The sequence below is a fragment of the Lepisosteus platostomus genome, chromosome 10 (assembly GCF_059453375.1).
Source record: "Lepisosteus platostomus isolate fLepPlt1 chromosome 10, fLepPlt1.hap1, whole genome shotgun sequence".
NCBI classification, from domain to species: domain Eukaryota; kingdom Metazoa; phylum Chordata; class Actinopteri; order Semionotiformes; family Lepisosteidae; genus Lepisosteus; species Lepisosteus platostomus.
This window is the reverse complement of record NC_142620.1, coordinates 8,536,524-8,556,139: the sequence shown is the minus strand read 5'-3', so window position 1 is coordinate 8,556,139 and position 19,616 is coordinate 8,536,524. Positions and strand designations below refer to the sequence as shown.

The following is a 19,616-nucleotide window of genomic DNA, read 5'->3' as shown; positions in this document are numbered from 1 at the left end:
CCTGGCTCCGACACCAGCATTCTTGGGGGGAAAAAAAAGACATGGCCTTGTGTGCATTTCCTACTCTTACTTTTTGAAAAGCGAAAGAAGAAAGAGACAATTCCATGGCTACACATGTTCTTACCATTCCGCGCTGAGATCGGTCGGGAAAGTTTCTGGCTGTAAATCTGGACTGCGCTGGGCACAGAGGACACGGAGATGTGGCCCTGATTGCTGCAGTTGCTGGACATGCTATTCTTCAAAGGTTGAGAGATGGAACCGTGCTGTGTGGACACTGTAGCAGACCTGGCCCTGTTAGCCAGCCAGGACGCAGTGGGCAAGGTGGCCGAGGGGGAAGAGGCACCCATGTTCTGAGAGGAAGAGGGTGCGAGCAGTGGGGGCTGGCTAGAGGGAGGCACTGAACAGGGAGCGCAGGGCTGGATGTGTATGTGGTTACAGTCCAACGCTGCTGGGGGCGATCTGGACAGCTGAGACTCGGCGCTCTTCAGCTGTGAAGCACTTGGGTTAACAGCAGATCCCGAAGACCCTGAGGCACTCCACTCCTCCTCCTTTGACACATTGACCGCTGTTCAGTGAAGAAAACATGGTATCACTTTACAGTAAGTGTCAGTAATTCCAAAGTAATTATGTGCAAAGCAACACAATTTCCCATTGAATTGATCCGGAATGCGTGTGAAGTAAATGCTCATTCAGACTGCGTTCCACTCCAGATCCCTCATTCAGAATTAATAACATTCACAGGTGCAGCAAAAGAAAAAAAGAGACTTTTCAACCTCCTCAATAAACGTGAACAGGAGGCAAACATACCTTTTCAAAAAATCCCTTTTCATCTGTTCCTACACTAGCTCCCACTAAAGGAAAATTTAAAAACAACTTTAGGTCATTCAGTTTAATAGCATCAGTAATAATAACAGATGTTGCTGGCTCACAGCGCGCAGCACTAGTCTCCAAGCCAAGCTGCCATTTGTTTGAAGGCTGACTGGGAGTAACCTTGTCCACACACACTGGGGCAGGAGCGTGGGCGTGCTTTTGAAATGATGCTGCAGAGTGATCTTTATGATCCAAATGCACTGAAGGAAAGAAAGTCTGAGGTTGCCTCTCTGTCTCTCCATGGTCAGCAGAGATGTAGACTGCCAAGAATCTTCCTCTTTAAGAACTATTTTAAATGTCATCAGCCAATTGCAGTAAGTCTGTCTTCCTACCATTTTGCTGCAGGTCATGCTGGTACAAACAACCTGGGATCCTAAAATAAATATTAAGATAGCCTAAACTCTGCCTACAAATTAAACCACATTACAGGTCTTCCAGAAAACCAGGGAGAGTTTGATCAACTTTGTAACATCACAATTTTATATCATTTTTGATGCAATTAACCTAAAAAATGCTATTCAGATCTGGTAATAAACAATTTAAATTGATTTATCGGAGATCATGTTTCTTCACACTTCCCGGCACCCACACATGAAAGTTCACTAGAGGGGGAATGTAAAACAGTCAATTTAGTTCAGACCACTCTTTCCTCATCTTTTTGGGAAGAGTCAATAAGATACGGAGAAGAAAAACAAAAGAATAAAAATGCTTTTCGTCTCATTTATTTAACTGAAAGATGAAGACTTTACTCTTTGTCTTCAGCACTTAAATTGCAGAGACTCTGTGCAGTGGACTTTAAAAGGATTACAAAAAAACTCAGTAGAGCATGAAAGGAACGCTGCTTCTTTCATTAAACATTCCATTAACTAGACATTAGTGTTATCGTGAACAAAAACAAAGCATACCCCTTAGCTCATCAGGAGCGCAATATGAATGTCAGCAATTTAAAGCTGTAATGGGATAAAAACTCTTTTCTGCCTTGTGATTTTATGTGAGCCGATGCTTGCTAGTTAAACCAGACAGAACAGGCATACAAAACCTGGGATAAACATAACTGAGCCTAGATTAAGCCAAAATTTCCCACCATCTGCCAACCTCAAATTACAAACCAGGGACTTTTTGGTAGGTTTCCTGTAGGCCGGAACGAGAAGCATCGGCACATAAAAGTTTCAAACACCGGGAGCTTATGTCCGTGTGAAGAGCAGGATAATTGGATGTTACCAGTGTTACAACTGTTCATATCCCACTGTAAGTCCCAAATCATGTGTGTAAGGCAAAGCCTAGAACAAGTACAGTCAGGAAAAACCTCCAACTGGATGTTTTTCAAGTATACAAATCAGAATCACAGGGTATTTTTCTAACAAACATGAAATCTTGTGGAACTAATAAAAGTCAGATGGACGCAGTATGGCACCCCTCTTTGGTTTAATACTAGGGGCAGGGTCCTAAGACTTTCTATGAGATAATTATACAGCCCTGCTATGGAAACAAAGAGTGGGTGGGATGCTGCCAGTGAAGCTGACCTGTAAGCTGGTGGCCGATACTGAAAGAGACTAATCAGTTGTTTCAGTTCTACAGAGTTAGTAATCTAGCGACATGTCCAACTACACAGGTGAATAAAAAAATACTTGCAGAAGGCCACTGCTCATATTTTGACTACTAACAAAGTAAATGAAAACAAACGGGTTTCTAAATCACTTAAAGCATTTCATTTATAAAAACCCATGTCATCAAAATGAGCTCTTTAATGGAGTTTAGGAAATGCACATTTCTGAAGTACAGTTCCCATGCTGCTGGGGCTCACCTTGAAGTCACAAAGTATTGGTTTTTAAAGGATCTCAAAATACAAGAGTTTCTGAAGAAAAAAGGAACTCACCCTTTTGACTCTTATTTCCAGCCTCTTCAACAGAGGTCTTGCTGCTGCCAGGTTTGGCACTCTTGCATCCTGTCCCCAGAAAAACACTTGCGGATTTGTTTTTGTGTGTGTAATATGTGAGGACTTCTTCCAGATCACTTTCACTAAAATAGGAGCGAAACATAAAACCCACTGAGTAACATTTTCATTCCCCTGACTAAGAGAATGAAATTAAATCTTCAGTATACTTCACATAAATTACATGCAGGAAGGTTATTAACACTGAGAAAAATGAAAAATATGCCCATATAAAATGAAATGTGATTAATGAGGGTTTTTTTTTTGCTTTCCCCTGAGAGACAAGTAGGTAGCACAGGTTTCTTCTGTATTTTTTATGGTATGTGACTAAGATGAAAGAAGACAGTACAGCCTTACTGACCTGGCGCCAGTGACAAACTCCTGGAATACATCAGGGTTTATGCAGTGTTCCTCATCTTTTAGCTTCTCCATTTTTTTTACCATCTGCTCTGTCTCCTGAGAATGGAAAAAAAAAAGAATTGAGTGGGGCCATAGCTTCATTCTTACAAAAAGCCTTGTCCAGCTGGAACCTCCAATAACTAATAAATTGGGAGCTAAAGATGTGCACAAAATGTTACAATCATTTGAGCTTGCGTTTCATGTTTTAACTGAAAAACTGAATGAATCTTTCATAAATGTGCCAGTAAGGCAGGCACAGATTAATACTAGAAGTGATGGTTACACATTTTATATCAGGTTGCAAAAGACTGATTGCATAAATGTTCAGGAAGAGGATGAAAACATCCTTTTGCAGCCTCTGTTTAAGCCAAGGCACTGAGCTGATGAGTTCAGCAGTGCCGCTGAGCACCTTGTTGTAGCAGTGGATAAACTCCCCAAGCTGCTGGGAGAGGATGCAGCGCCGATCAGGGAGGGGGAGTCTCCGACTTGGCAACACCATCTTCAAGCCCTGCTGGAGGTTGCTGGCAGCTCGCTTCAGGAATCGAACCACCAGCTCCTAGGGGCGAAAAAACACTGGACCGTCAAAGTCCTCGTCCATGTTCACAAGGTTTACCACCTTGAAGGACTCAAAATACCCTTCATTCCTATTTTTCCAGCTGGTGTGCTTTTAGATTGAAAACGAGGAGAGGAAAAGGTACCCCCCACATCGCCAACGGTGACTGTAAAACAAACTCATACAGGTTAAATTACATTCTCTTGCACATAAATATATCCCCCTTCAAAACTTATGTTCTTTTAAAATTATAGCCTTGCTTATTAAATCCGTACATCACTATTGCAGATAAGACATGTTTCAACAGAGTTTAATCACAAAACATACAGTACCTTGACAGACTTCCACATAAAACATTTGCCAAATGTAGTAGTGTGAATTCAAAGAGTCAGTGCTGGTTAAGTATAAATATGACAGACATCATTAAAGACTATTTTTATTCATTTTAATTCAACAATAGTTTCGATCAATCAATTATATCACTGCTACCCTTAATGCCTCCTTCAATGTCAGTACAAGACTGATCGCATCTGTATTTTAACACTGGTTTTAAACATTCTCTTAGCAATGCAGCAGAAAAGCTAAGGCTTTTTTCCTGTAACCTTATTTCCACAGTATATGTTGATTTGAACAGTTACCATTTGCTCATCATCCCTCTCTGGCCAGGCTGAGCTGTCATTTCCTTTGCTCTCTGCCAGAAGTCTCATCTGAACTCTGTGAAGGTAGGAGGAAAAAGCGATCCGGGCCTGGACTTTGCTGCAGAGGAGAAGACATACTGTGTAAGTTATTCTGCCAAATTCATTTGAGAAAGAATGACTTCTGTATTGCATTAAATAGAAAAAAAATACTCCATTTGTAGAGACGAGAGAACGGTTTAACACACCCTGGAATATTAATCTTGGACTGCCTAACCAAACATTGGAGAGGATAAAGATAAGTTATGAAAATGTGACATCTTTTGTTCAAAGCAGGTAATACAAAAAAATATAACTACTAAGATAACAAATATTGTGAACCCAATCTGTGAGGCATCTTCTTACTTGTTACTTTATATAATGGACTAAACAAAAAGACAAGTATGTATCTGTTGCATCAGCTGTATACCAGCACAGAATGTCCATTTCTCAGCAGGGTGCACACATGAAAAAGCCTGTAACAGATGCTGCCAATGAAATATAAAAGAAATGTTTTGAGAAAAGCTGTCAGAAGCAAACAATGATATACTGTAACATAATTGCCCACACTCCTCAATAATCCTGGCATGTTGTAAGGAATTTCTACAAACTCAGACATGTTATTATAATTCCTCTCAGATCAGAATTTCAGACGTGTTTTAAAAATCAATAGTAGACTAGATTCTTTGTTACAGGTCTGACAGCAGTATGAAATATTCATTAATGTCACTGCAAAAAAAAATAGAGATTTTTGCAGGTTTGTTATTAAATAAAGGGCATCAGTACAGTTTTATGCCTTTCCAGAAACGTCAACCAAAAAAAAAAGAAAATACAATTAGCCCATAATTAAAAATACATCAGCACACCACTGTTCTGAAATGAATGAAGGTAATCATTGGTTTGATCCTTCTGGCTTGATTTTTTTTTTCCCCACTGAATTTCATCACATTTGCAAAACACATTCATTCTGAGGAAGTGCTCCATTTTCCATTACGCTCATGACTTCTAAGCAATTAAAATATACTCATCTATGAGAAGGACTACAGCTGAAATAAAAATGACCCCACATTAATCTTGACCTTAACTTTTTGATCTCGACTTCTGTCTGGAGCAGTGGTGCCAAGAAACTGTTCTGCTGTGCAAAATGAAGTTCAGTCTGGTCTGGTCTCAGAGTCGGCAAACCACGTCTCCTACTAACCTGAGGTTCCACCCCTGCTGCAGGATGTGCAGGAGGTTAATTCTGGGCTTTGGCTGTGCTGGTCTGGCCGTCTTGTCTGCGGTTTTGTGCTGGGAGCCCTTGAGAGGATTCTCAGGTGCAGCAGAAGGGGAGGATGCACCAGCCAGCTGAGACTGGACAGGTTTTTCCATGTGCACGGGGAGTTTCTGTAGAGAACCCTGAGCTGGTCCTTCTTCCTTTTCCTGCTCTTCTTCATCCTCCTCATCTTGCTCTTCTCCAGAATCTTCTTCTTCAGTGTCCGTACTCTCGGGAGACGTGGCTTTGTGTCCCTGAACAGACCCTGGAAGACATTCCAAGTGTCAATTTCCACCTGTGAAAAGTCTTGAAAACATCGGCTACTGATAATATAGCACCTGGGCCCACTGCGTGATGAACAATCAGTGCTAACGTCACAAAAGCGGAGAGGCTATTTTTAAAGGAAATTGACACAGAAGAACTACAGAAGATGGGTGGAGAGTAGCTAAAAAAGAAAAAACAGTGCTATTCCCTGTATGAAAAAATACTGCTGAGAATATTTCAGCAGTCATTGTTATTTAGGATGTTTTGCATCTACGTACGTTGTAGTGGTTAAAATACTTAGGATACATACTCAGCAGTGCCAGAATTTTCTAGTTTCTAATAAAAAATGAACAAATAAAATATTTTTGGAAAATTCCACTATCTTCCCGAGCCAAACAAGATCTGGATGTTGAGTTCCACTCCATCAGCAGGCTAAATTAATATCACAGCCGTACTTTTTTTCTTTCCGAGTGTTGACCGCAGGGCAAAGTGGCGTCTTCTCCGTTTACGCGCCTCCAGTGAGAGAAGTTTCCGCTCGTATTGCATCACGTGCTGCTGAGCTTCCGCGTGAAACATGGTCGCTCTCACTACGACGTGTCCGTTCAAACCACTCCTTCAAAAGAAACAAACACCAAAACCTCTTTCACACTTTCAGCAGATAAGGGCGTTTTGAGGAGAAAGAAAAAGAAAAGAATTCAACAAAGTTTTTCTTGATACAGAAAGAAGAGAACAGGCCGGAGCCAGAACACCAACCGTGATCTTGAAGCGACTGCTGCTTTACTTGATCTGGAGAATGAAATGAAATGGAAAAATCATAAAGTTGCAGACTGGAAATATACCTCCCTATGGTAGATTGTGCAACACTGACATAAGGTGTAAGAAATACATAACGTTGCCTCAAAAACATACATGCATATGGTTGCTGTCTGAATCTAATGTAATCGGAGAGGCAAGGCTCACATTTCTGTGGAAAGTAGAGAACATTTTAATTTTTTTTTTGCTTTAACTGGAATCTGCAAAAGCAGTCCAAGTTTATCCCCTTCCAAACTACACCTACTGTACTTGTGCCATGGGTAAATGGGAAACTCTTTCTATAGAAATCTAACGGAAAGTATAAACTGCTTTTCTTTTGAAGTCACCAAACCAAATGTTATGTCTTGAAACAATTGTAGGTAACAATTGTACTTAAGTAGTATTATTATTCAAGGTATTTCTAGTATTTATTAAGAAGTGTGAAAATATCAAAGTTAAAAAGTGTAAAAAGTTGAGGAATAAAAGCCACACTTAATTTTCTTCTGTTAAATATTAAATTACTAATACTTAAAATACTTAGTTACATAAATGGGAATTCTGAAATAATGTCTTGTTTTCGTAGTTTCTTTTCAAGGCTAGTGAAAACCCCTGAACACCACATTGTGACCAAAAGAGTATAACTGAATGCTTCTTCCATCAAAGCAAAACATAAAATATTTCATTCAAAGTTATGTTGTTTGTAAAAGCCATTAACTCGGAGTAGAACTCAATTCATCTGAAAGGAGTGATTTATTTCAATACTGTGGATTGTGCCTTTGCTTGAACATAAAGGGGAGATCCAACAATTAAGAAAACCAGCATATCAGGGCAACTGCACAGATACTTACTTGTCTGAGAAGAGTCTTGTTGCCAGCATGTAATTCATTGAGGTCTTGTACTCCAGATAGCCACTACGGAATTAAGACATAAATTAAACAGAAATCTTTGCCTTTTTTAAAAAAAATCTACTGGAAGCTGCTGCGTCAAGAACAGAAAATATGTATTTCAAAAAAGTTATTTGCTTTCACTTCTTTACAGTCATATTCCAGTGGTGGCAGCAGCCGTGGACTGCAGCAGTTGCCAAGAACACTGCAGGACTAAATCATAAGCACAAATAAAAATCCCAAACTAATCAGGCAGCAAATCCATCACAACTTCTTCAGAATGTTAACATTACAACCGATTTCGCCACAGACTCTTGCAGCAAATTCCACATAATGATGAAAGCCAAGGCAACAAAAAATAAATAAATCACAATAATTTTAAAAACTCTTCATCCTGAAGACTGGGAACCTTCTCTCCATGCAACCATAAACAAAGATTTCAAAACACTTCTGAAAGTCTCCAAAATTGGCTATTATAGGCTGACAAACTACCCTATAAATGGAGAAATTGCTCAGTCACTGAAGAGGAATTCTAGTAACTCCTATGCGTTTCAGATTTTTGAATCCAATTCAGGATGAAGAGAATCCCAGATTCCTACCCATCATCCGTTCTCAAACAGGTAGAAATATGGAACATCAGACTTTCCTTCCCAGCATCCCTCCTGTCTCCAAGCCCAACCTCACTGCCTTGCAGAAGCCCACCAGCCAGGCTTCATCTCACATGGGAATCCTGACCACCTGATCTTCATGGCCAGCCTGTTTTAACTCAATCCCTCACCCAAAACCCTTATGATCATTTAAAAACTACTTTGTGGGGTGGTGCCCTGTATGTCCTGGAACAAAAAAACAAGGGGCGTTTCTTTTTCCCCAAATTTAAGTCACACCGCTCCTCTTACCCATACAGCTCCCAGGTCTCTGCGGATGGGAAAATCCGAATAAATCCTCCTCTTCTTTCATGCTCCTCCTTTATGCGACGAAGGACTTTCAGCTGATAAAATCACATACGCAGACAGAAATGAAACATTTTAATTAAACAAAATGACTGGGACGCTGAAGAAAGTCTTGATGTGTATGCGATTATGTGGAAAAGGACATTTTTATTTTTCTACAAAAGCTTTCAGGAAATGTCAGGCTGGAAGCAAACTGGAGTGTGGCTCTTTTCCATTGATTCCAGTTGAGGACATCATTGTTTAACTTCCAGAAAGAAATGAGAAAAGTGATTTGGGAAGATGTTTTACCTCCATATTGCAGTGAGTCACCGCTCGTTTTTGGTTACCTCATCTGTCGTGAGCCCAAGAGTGCTTCCATTGTGTTTTCCAGCCCGCGGCTCCTTCAGCCCATTGGTGTCAGCCTCACTAGCTGAGGAGGGTCGCTGTTGCTGTTGGTATAGGTTAAGAGAACAGAATTCAACTTCAAGATTAAAATGTCAGCATAGAGTATGTGCACATGAAGGGAACACTTTAAGCGCTCTGGAGTGGGAAATTGTGGCTCCTAAGGATCAGAAGGTTTTCTGTTTTCTTCCCAATTACCAACATCATGGTTGCTTGATTGCACCATTAGTGGCTAAAATGAACAATTTAAGCAAGGCTTTACATGGTTGATTAAAAAATACCTACAGAACCTGAAGGACAGCTATCCACCTCTGAATTAGACTCAAACCAACCAATTTTTACTCACTCTACTTACCAAAGCTTTTTTTGAATAAAGCCTCACTTAAAATGGTCATTTTGAATTTGACTATTTACGTTTTTCAGACAAGCATAATTATATGAGTACAAATGACAATTCCAATGTGCTGTTTAAATATTACCAACTTTGAAACAATACCAGTAGATGCTTTACCAGGGGCTTATTATCTTCATTTTCTCCTAGAGAAGCATTTTATATCTATTGCCTAAAAAAAAAGCTAAATTAATGTTACATTTTATATCATTACTGGCACTGGAGTTTTCTCCCATAACACATAATACCATAGATGACAATTCTGGCAAGTGGGTTTGAGAAACAGCCAGAATTTAATGAGTAGCCCCTTGACATTGGATAACTATTTTTCTATATATTTAACAGAATAATTCCATTATCTTTATAGAGATAAATCTTTGTCTAAAAGGTTTGCAGATATTAAACCAGACTGGCAGGCCTTAATCCAACCTGATAATACAGAACAGTGTTCATAACACATAGCAAAGCTACCATATATTGTAGTCAAAAAGAGAGGAATAATGCAAGATTACCCAAAGGGGTCTCCAGACTGTCATGGAGGTTCTAAACAGGGACAGTTTACATCAATTGTAGGCATGCTAAAGAAGCTTTCCCAGGTCAAAAAATAAACTTTATTTAATGCAAAGCTTAGTGATATGTAGTAGTTTTCAAATTACATTACTCTCAGTTAAAATCTAAGCAAAAGGGAATGGGAGCAGATCCATTATATTGGAAGACAAGGACTTCTGTGCCCTGTAATAAAGCACATATTCATTCCAGCCAATGAATCTGGTATGAGAGGAACAAAAATGATCTCTTACCCATGCCAACCCAAAAAATACCAGGATTGCAAAGCATAAGAAAAGAAAAAAAAGGAGAAAAAAACATATGAAATGATGATTTTATATTAAAGGGTTAACAACTTACCAATTTGGTGTTTGATGTACTCTGCTGTGCAGAAAAAGGTCGCTAAAGGAGCATGAAAGACACAAACAGATGTGTATCAGCTGTTCATGCACTAACTATTCACTTGACAGAAGGGATGAACAACATACATAGCTGGTTACTGTAACAATATCTAAGATGTTAGAACATAAAGGCGGAGCAGGAAAATGTCTTATTTGATAATCTTTCACAATAGATCCAAGCAGAGTTGAGTTCAGTAGTAGACTTACATAAGCCAAATGTATTAGCTGCTGTGGTATCATTAAGCAATGTTCCTTGTGAAAGCATTAGTCACTTGATTAAAAATGATAAAATAATAATTTACAGAGAACCCTGCTTTAAGGATGATGTCACTTAGCAGTATAATTACATTAGTAGTTGTTTTTCATGAGAACCATTTTCCATAAAACGACCAACACTACAAAGAACTAAAACAAGCACATATGGTGTACAGTAATCAAAATTAATGCCATTATTAAAAAAAGCAGTGTTCCCGAGGCTGACTGGGGTACTGGATTAAAATAGGTCTGTCAGATGTAATAACCATCAGAGAAAGTAGTCGCAAGGGAATTTTAATTTTGGCATAACTTAAACAATGTGCATTCTCAAAGGGTCCATTAATTTTAAACCTATAATACTTACCAAATAATGCTACTAGTATTAGCTTTATTAGCTTAAGTATGGTATGCTGTGCACACGACGCTGTGGACAAATGAGGAAGCAGGTGATACCATTTACCTGGGCTTTCTGGGCCTGGTATCGTGAGTTGGGTTCAAGGGCGACTCTACCAGTTCTAAGATGTTTTTGCAAAGGATCTTGACAAACAAAGCCTGGAGGAAAATAACAAAATTTGTAATCACACACGGTTCAGACGGTATCTGCAGAGAAAAAAAAAATCACAGCTTAGCAAAATAGAAATTCTACGGATTTACTGTGCTTCGTATGCATTCATTGAAGCTATCAGATGAGGTACACATGAAGCAGGTGATAAGTATAAGTACTGCAATTATTACAAACAAGCATGATTAGCTCATGACAGTTATGCATAAAAAACTAATGCTAACAGGATATTGTCATTATTTACAAAGCTGGGATGTGGACTAAGTATTATCAGCCAACTATGCTCCATGTGTTGGGTGAATAATAGATTGAGTATGTTCTATATGCCACTACTCATGTTATCCAAAATGACAGTAATGCATCCTGCAACCAGCACTTCAGAGTTCCCTTATTTCATCAAATGACCAATTGAATTTGAATTCAAGCAGTATGTTTGAAAAATACTGCTCATAATAATGTAATATTAGTTTAATAAAATACAACATGCAATAATCATTTCACACAAAATGTTTTTTTTGTTTAAGATCCTACAGGCTGTTTAGATGTAATGCAAAGAAACGACTGGCCAGGTGAGGAAAGGGGGTGCATTTTATTTGTTATGTTGAAAAAATTAAACGTAATAAAAACTTTCTCAAGAAACTGCCAAAAACAATTCAGAATGTAGGCTCATACAAAGCTTGTACACGCCACAAATGCAGTACTTTTGAACACTGAATGTATGATCATTATATTTTAGAGAACATGCCAAGAATTATAACAATATTACACTACAGTAATGTAGACATGCTCTTTTGCAATACATTTTGCAAACTGCTGCTTAAACACTTATTCTTACTAGACAACACCAAAGTAACTGGATACATGTACAAGGGAGAGCGCACATCTAGCTTCAGTGATACAGGATTATTTCATAAATTAATATACACCCTCAGCTAACGCAAATACTCACACATCAACTCTGCGCAAAGAAACATCCATCTGATTTGAAAAAGATTAGATGAGCAGCTTTCCATGTAAAGATGTACAAATTCTAAACCCTATTAATCAACCTACTTGTTTTGAGTATGTTTTTGTGTAATACCATTTCACTGACTTAAATTAGGTATCATGTCTGATTTTGACAGTATCTGGGAAACAAATATTCAGAAGACCGTCTCCTATTGTCTATTTTATTTGTTGAGTTGTCTGAAAAACATTATTAATAATGCTTGTGGTTTCTCAAATGTTATTATCCTATTGCATTATTTTTAAACCAACCTCAAGAGACGTTTTTTAATAAGTACTGTGCGAGTTAAAAAGTTAAACAATGCCTGACTGTCTCCATGGCACAAACCACTAGGCAACAGAATAGCCAATTAGTGGCTTGAGTTCAGAGAAAGGATTTTTTTTTCTGATTTACAGACAAGTTTTAATAAATGGGAAACACCCTATTTAAAAATAAACAGTGGAACCTGCTTCAGGCAAAACTGTTAGGTCTGAAGGTATATGGGCCAAGTAGTTCCAAATTTAACACTGTTCATTTAATAACTTTAGATTTTCAGGTAGCATTGTATTATAATCTGCATAAAACACAGGAAAAAGATAAGGATTCTTTATTGTGTTTCCTGTCTATCACTTATGTAAGTCATATGTAAGAAAGAGTAACAAAATTGTCACAAAAATTTGAAGGTCCTGAAACAAAGTAATGACTTTTCCCTAAATACACCACAGTTGTTTCAAATTATAATGCTTTAATATGGGGTGTAAGATACAAAGTGAATCTATTCATTTTTTTTAAAGTAGAAAATATATACTGTACATATGTTTAAATTCCAAAAATGCCCAACTAGGTAAATAAGAGAAGCTCAGATTAAAGGATCAACCTAGTTTTCCAAGGGACATCATTCATTTATTCTAGGTCAAAAGGCAAACTAAAATCATCATGTATTAAATGAACGCCACTAAGTGAGTTAACCAAAGCAAGAAGACACAAATGCTGGTTTTACATCATAAAACATACTGTACAGTATGTGCAGCTTTATTAAATCTGTATTTCATTATACTGCTCTAGTTCTTCTGAAGGGCACATTTGCAGTACTGGATCTTCAGATTCAAGAATCCAGAGCTCGACTATGAAGTGAGACTTCCTAATTCTTGAGATGATCACCATATACTGTATTTAGAAATGCAAGACTTCAGGGTTTCACCATGAAGTGAAAGTTCCTACTCTTGTGGCATTTGCCACACGTAAGTTATGGGAAGGTATTGTTTGCTTTGGTTTGCAGTAAGGAGCAGCGTGGAGCAGTGGTTAAGATTCTGAACTTGTAACTGGAAGGTTGTGGTTTCAAATACCAAGTGAGACATTGCTGTTGTACCCTTGAGTACTCAGCTAAAATAGCCAGTTATATAATGTGTGCATTTGTGTAAGTTGCTTTGCCCACATACATTCGCAGCTTGGTAAATTGTCAGAAGATACAAAAGTATGAAACCTCTCTATGTTTAGCTAGTTTCTGTTTGGGACTTTATTCCAATTCAGCATCCTGAATACATAAGTGATTTGGGAGATAGTATTATATACTCTGGAATCAGTCTGGAGAAGAGTTATCAGATGCATTCTGGGGATTAAGGGAATGCCCTGCACTGACAGGCTGAAAAAATGGATTATTTTTAGTTTTGAACGGAGACGATTATGAGGATACCCAACACAAGTATTCAAAATCCTCAAAAGCATCGACAAAGGTAGTCAGTGGACGTCTTCAGAATGAAAAGTAAAACACAAACCAGAGTACCCAAGGGGAAACTAAGTGAAGTGCATCCGATCCCGAGAACAGGAGCCACTTCTTTACCTAAAGGGTTACAGGAGTATGGAACTGTACCTTGGCTTCCTTCAAGAAAAAGCAGGAAGAAATCCTGGAATCAATAAAATAATAACTACCAATTGGGCTCAGTGCACTGAATGTCCTCCTCTCAGTCGTAGTTTTTCTTATATTCTCTGGCCAACCTTGATGAAAGTAGGTTTACAAACCCCTGAATTTCTCCAGTTCCCATAAAACCATTTAAACTTATCAACAGTTGCCCAATACAAAAAGCAATGCTCACCCACTAAAGTAAACATGTCTGAAATCATACTGGCTTTTATCTTCAGATCCAAAGGAGCATCACTGGGGGGAAAAAAAGATTTTACAAAGTTATTTAAAAAAAAACCAAAATATGTTTTATTAGATTCCTGAACTATTGCCATGTTCGGTGGGGAACTAAAATGAATGCTACTGTCACGAGTCATTCAAAGAATTTATAACAATGAGAAAAAAACAGTGCTGTTTTTCAAAGGATGATGACCTAAATACTGTTAAGTGTGGCCAAGTGGTATCTATTAACATAATGAAGTACAAATGCTGAGACTGCCCATTTCCTTACATGTAATTTTGACAATTACAAGCAGGAACCTAACAAGAAGATGTTCATATTTTTAAAACAAAACAATATGCTTAAGTACAAAAAATGCAGTTATGACAGCGCAAGCTGTTTTTGCTGTACTGTTTTGAAATTTCAAACAACTAACTGACATTTTGAATTATTCCAGTAGTGTCCTTCAGCTTAAAACAGACGATGGATATATGGGTAGAACACCTCTTCATTCACAGTGTTTACCTAATTACCATTATTGATATTTTCAGCCTGCCCCTTTGCCATTTGCATTGTCATTGTTCCATAATTGAAAGCTGACCTGAATGTTCTCTATCCCTGAAAGAACTTACAATGTCACCCACTTTCCATTATTTTGTAACCATTAAATAATACTGTGCTATTGCAGAACATTCACTCATTGGGGTATTTATGTTCCTATCACTTACCATGCCAAAGAAGGAGAAAGGTTCACTTCCAAAAGCCAAGGTTTGAGATTGGTATCAATAAGGACATCAAAGCCATACAGCTCTGCAGAGAAAAAGAAAAAAGAACCTTTTAAATTGAACACCCCTTCACTATGTGATACGAGGAGAGTCTAATATTCTCAGTACCTGACATTGAAAGGTCACCATTCTGTGCATTTCTGTGGTATGTAACTGTTTGGTTTTACATTGGAAGACTGTACAGTCTGCTGTGTACTCTCTTTATCACAAAAGCATCAATTTTGTGCACTAAAGAGCTCCCAGTATAAATGTCATCCAGGTGTTTTCCAAATGCCTGCAAAGTGCCTTTAAGAAATGTTATAGTATTAGAAAGCCACTGGCAGCCTAACTGAGAAGTGAAACCTTAAGTCACAACCCTGCCCTCAGTGACTCAATAGCTGAACACATCTGTCAAGCTGCCAATTGTTTTTGTAACAGCAGCACTTCTGGTCAGAAATGACACTCCAAGCAGCTAGAAGCTAAGAGAGTAATTAGACCTTACAGTGAGAGTTTTGAGAAAGTGCCCCAAAACACCTAACTTCAGTAGAAACAAATTTGGTGGACGATACTGATGAATGTCACAGACAACAAACAACTAAATGAATACACATAACATCAACTCCTCTCCTTCAAGCTTGTGCTACTCGGAGAATGTTTAAAGTCATCACAATCCATTTCAGAAATGCAATAGCATGTGTGAGGCCCACATATATTACTCAGCATTAAAGCCATTTATACGCCAAAATAGAAATTCAACATTTTGCAAGATCGAGAAAAGAGAGTTTGCAAGCCTTTTCCACCCCCCACTAAGTATTTTAAAATTGCAACTATTCACAAAAAAAGATTTTCTTTTTGCATGTTCTGTTTTATAGATAATTTCAGTCCCCAGCTGGGGTCATTTTCCCAGTTACAACCCACACTCAGGGAAAAATCCAGCTTTTCTCAAGAAAGAGCACAAACATTGATCCAGCCAAGCTTTGCTCCTAGAGCTACGTTTGGAAACTTTTGGGAGGATTTTCCGAGTAAGGAAGACTTGGCGCCTTCAAGCCCCTGTATATTCCACCCCAAAGCCAAGCTTGGCAGGAGGCTCAACAATAAACCCCTTTTACTGAAAGTCTGGAGTTCCCTGTGTACAAACACAGCCACTCTCTCCCTCCTCCCTATCATTAAACAGGCCTGCCGCCTCGGGGGCATGCCTCACGCTCACAGCAGTTTTCTTCACAGCTACAGCACATCCAATCTGAGCTGATAATATCAGCCTTGTGTAAACCACAGCTTTACGGGGATGCAGGAAACACAATGGCTTTGCACATTAAAAAGAAAATTGGACCCGATGCAATTCGAAAATTTAATGAAGACAGAAAATGTACCTAACGTTAACATTTTCAGCACTTCACTGGCACCAAGTAAATAGTTTATTGGGGGAAAAAAAATCAATATTAATTGTCAACAAGGGTAAAACACATGATAAAAGGAAAAAGTTATATATATATATTCTTTTAAACATTTTAAAGAACATATTTAAACAACTATTTGAAATAAACACAATGCATATAAAAAATAAACCTATAATATAATATACATATTATAATATAATAATATACATAGATATAGCTATCACTGAATTTACATAGGCCTCAGAGAACAAAAAGGCCCTTTAATAGAATATTTTCAGTTTTTAAGGAAATCAGAGCATGTAATTGGATTTCACTTACAAGATTTACAAACAAAAGTGCTTTGACGTTAATTAACTTCAAATAACTTTATTAATTTTCAGTCATTTTTAATCTTAGGTCTTTGAAATGTATTATCCATTAATGACCGTTAGTGGTGAAATTACTTTATACCTACCAACCATGGAGGCACAGTATGAAAACCCACATGCTGGGGTCACAGTGCTCATCGAGAACTCATATTGCATAACTGAGATATGTTTATGCAATTCTTGGACAATGCACAAACACTGAAAAGAGGTCTGATCTGTCTGTGGGTAGGATTACTACACCAACAGCCAAAACAGTAGTTGTTAAGCAGAAAGTAAAAAAATTCCATCTCCAGTGTTATTTTCCCCTTTTATTAAAGATGATCATAAACAACTGAAGTCTTACTGAACCACATAGTACAACAAACAAAATAAAGAACACCTAGTCAACTTCCTAAGGCCAGGAGTCCATGTGCTCTGCATTTACTCCTTATTATTCACAGACAGTGTTGATGCAGTGTTTTCACTGAGCCTGTGGAGACATTCATAGACACATTTGTTCTGTGGCTTAACGACTTAATGCAGAACATTGTTAATGCAGCCACAAAGCATTCACAACACCCTTAAACTAAGAAATCAGAACCAGAGGAAAATAAGCCGAAAAACTTAATTTAGATGGCGCTGGCAATCTTTTCTCAGCTAAAAGAGACAAAATGTCTGGATTCTAAGCTTTAGATTTGAAAATTATTTTTCCAGTACAGCAGATCTCTACAATCAGCACTTGCAGGACTAATTGTTTTTGTTTTGTTTGTTATTTGGTTGCTTTGAAATGTCCCTTAAGAACAAAGTTATTGAATTGTAAGTTTTTTTTTTAAAAAAAAGGCATGCAAACTCTAAAATTAAACTCTACAGTTCAGACTTGATGTCGAGGGAGTTGAACAGTTTTGCACAGTGTATCTAATATAAAGCCAAACCATACTTAAATATATTGAGAACATATTACTACAGATAGAAAAAATTCAGGGGAAAAAACTTCACCTATAGTAGCTGTCCAAACTAAACATAAATAAGTATAGGATGTTATTTTAACAGAAGTCCTGTCCTTTGTTTTCAATTTAATGCAGGCAAATTTAAAAAAACAATTTTTTCATATTATTAATAACACTTCGTGAGCATAGTAGATTGAATATGTACAATAATGTGTTTCAAAAATTGGCTTGAGCCTTTGTAAATGTGATCTCAGAATAATAACAATCATTTTCAGCACCTTAACAAAGAAGATACCTTTTAATTGTGGAACAACCATGGGGAAAAAAACATGGCTAGAGTTTTCCGCTTTTACATTTCAAATCTGTACAATTGTTTCTCCAGAAAAAGTCAAAACCTTGAGTACTGTAGCTCATGTCGGCTTTCTTTCTGTCAAACATTACCACATAAAAATAAATTATAGTAAAACATTTAGCTACTGTAACAATTAGTAGGCTTCTGATTTTTTTAAAAGAGATTTAATAACTTTATAATTACACCATACAAATTCCAAAGCTATCACTGGAATAGCCTTTATCACCCTCCAGCACTTCCAGTCATATAACTTGGAGCTCAGCGTGCCTTATTTATTGTATTACACTGCCTTGTACATCTGCTTTTGCCTTTAAGTAGTGCACGGAAATGCAGACGGGGACCATTTTAGAAACGCCAGGGTTAAATTTTTCTTGTGCACGTAAAAAGAATTGAGCAGCAGACAGGACAGGAGACTGGAGAGCAGAGGGCTGCAGCCGCTTGGGTTATTTTATTGGTGAGTGAGGATAAAGCACGTAATGGTACCAGCCAGAGCACCTTGGAAAGCAGCCAAACCTCCCAGCAATCACGTTTTACAGTTAGCTCCTAAATGCCTCCTGACACACAGGGTTATTTAGGAATGAATAAGATTTCAGGGCAGCCTGCCGTGAACGGGTCTGCAGGGGAGGTGGTCTGAAGAATGACTCTTTCACAGTTCTGTAGCATTAATTTGTCATTCTTTAAAGTGTAATTTTATCCGCATGACACAATGGACAAACTACAGATCCAACTGGCATACTATAACTACTGGTGGCAAACTGAAATGCTATAAAGTTTACAGTACAGAATATACTCCCAAAAATGTAGTTTAAAAAAATACATGAAAAGTAAAATACAGAAAAGCGTACCCTTTATGCTTTTTAAAGTCTACATTTTTTATCGGTTGCATCTTAATTCCAAACTACTGGCAGGTGGATGCATGAAATGACGTTAGAGTTGGAGTTCTCATTTTAACATCACATCAAACAAAAATGTATCTGCATTATTCATTTTTGAAATGCTTGTGTCTTTTTGTTACACTGAGCTGTAAAAAGCTAAGTAATGTAATATTAATATATAGATCTTTTTACATTCCAGCTGCTGCAATATAAGTCATAACTTATTTTTTAAACCATTACGTCCAGGTGTCACATGAATTATGCAGAAACACTGGTATTAAATCTGACAAACTCATGGCAGTATCACACAAAGTAACAATGCTGCCATATGTCTGTAAACACATGCTATAACTAGACAAGGTTTTCTGCTCCACCCGTTAAATGAAAAGCATCGTGCAGCTGAAAGAGTTTTATGTCACTGGCTGACGAAACCAATACAGAAAGCAACTGCACAAAAGATAAACTGTGAGTGAACTTCTTATAAACTGTCCCTGCTTGCTTGACCAAAAGAGTGTGTTTTCTTTGGCTGACCTGTAGTGTTTCTGTGTATCCCTACATCTGGCTGCTGCCTTACTCATCCAGTTTATGTCTGTTTAGTTCAGGTCTATACATAATGTCCCAGAGTAAACACCTGGCTTTACTACTGTGTGCATTTATATCCACACACCAAGAGATGAAGCATCATCAATCTTTGCTTGATTAAGTAGGCAACATAAACAGGG

At 37.8% G+C, this 19,616-nt stretch overlaps 1 protein-coding gene across 1 annotated transcript in view; it reads right to left on the bottom strand.

Moving 5' to 3' along the window:
* The window catches only part of ttll5 (tubulin tyrosine ligase-like family, member 5), a 64,415-nt gene that overhangs the window by 32,137 nt on the left and 12,662 nt on the right, over positions 1-19,616 (bottom strand). The window contains exons 13-27 of the mRNA XM_088647920.1: positions 14,941-15,022; positions 14,186-14,247; positions 11,006-11,097; positions 10,250-10,291; positions 8,898-8,999; positions 8,518-8,609; positions 7,586-7,648; positions 6,699-6,731; positions 6,401-6,558; positions 5,628-5,946; positions 4,394-4,511; positions 3,612-3,758; positions 3,165-3,259; positions 2,747-2,889; positions 125-565 (exon numbers count right to left, since the gene is read on the bottom strand). Of these exons, the coding sequence (XP_088504046.1) occupies positions 125-565; positions 2,747-2,889; positions 3,165-3,259; positions 3,612-3,758; positions 4,394-4,511; positions 5,628-5,946; positions 6,401-6,558; positions 6,699-6,731; positions 7,586-7,648; positions 8,518-8,609; positions 8,898-8,999; positions 10,250-10,291; positions 11,006-11,097; positions 14,186-14,247; positions 14,941-15,022 (1,989 nt within the window). The remainder of the gene's footprint in view (positions 1-124; positions 566-2,746; positions 2,890-3,164; positions 3,260-3,611; positions 3,759-4,393; positions 4,512-5,627; positions 5,947-6,400; positions 6,559-6,698; positions 6,732-7,585; positions 7,649-8,517; positions 8,610-8,897; positions 9,000-10,249; positions 10,292-11,005; positions 11,098-14,185; positions 14,248-14,940; positions 15,023-19,616) is intronic.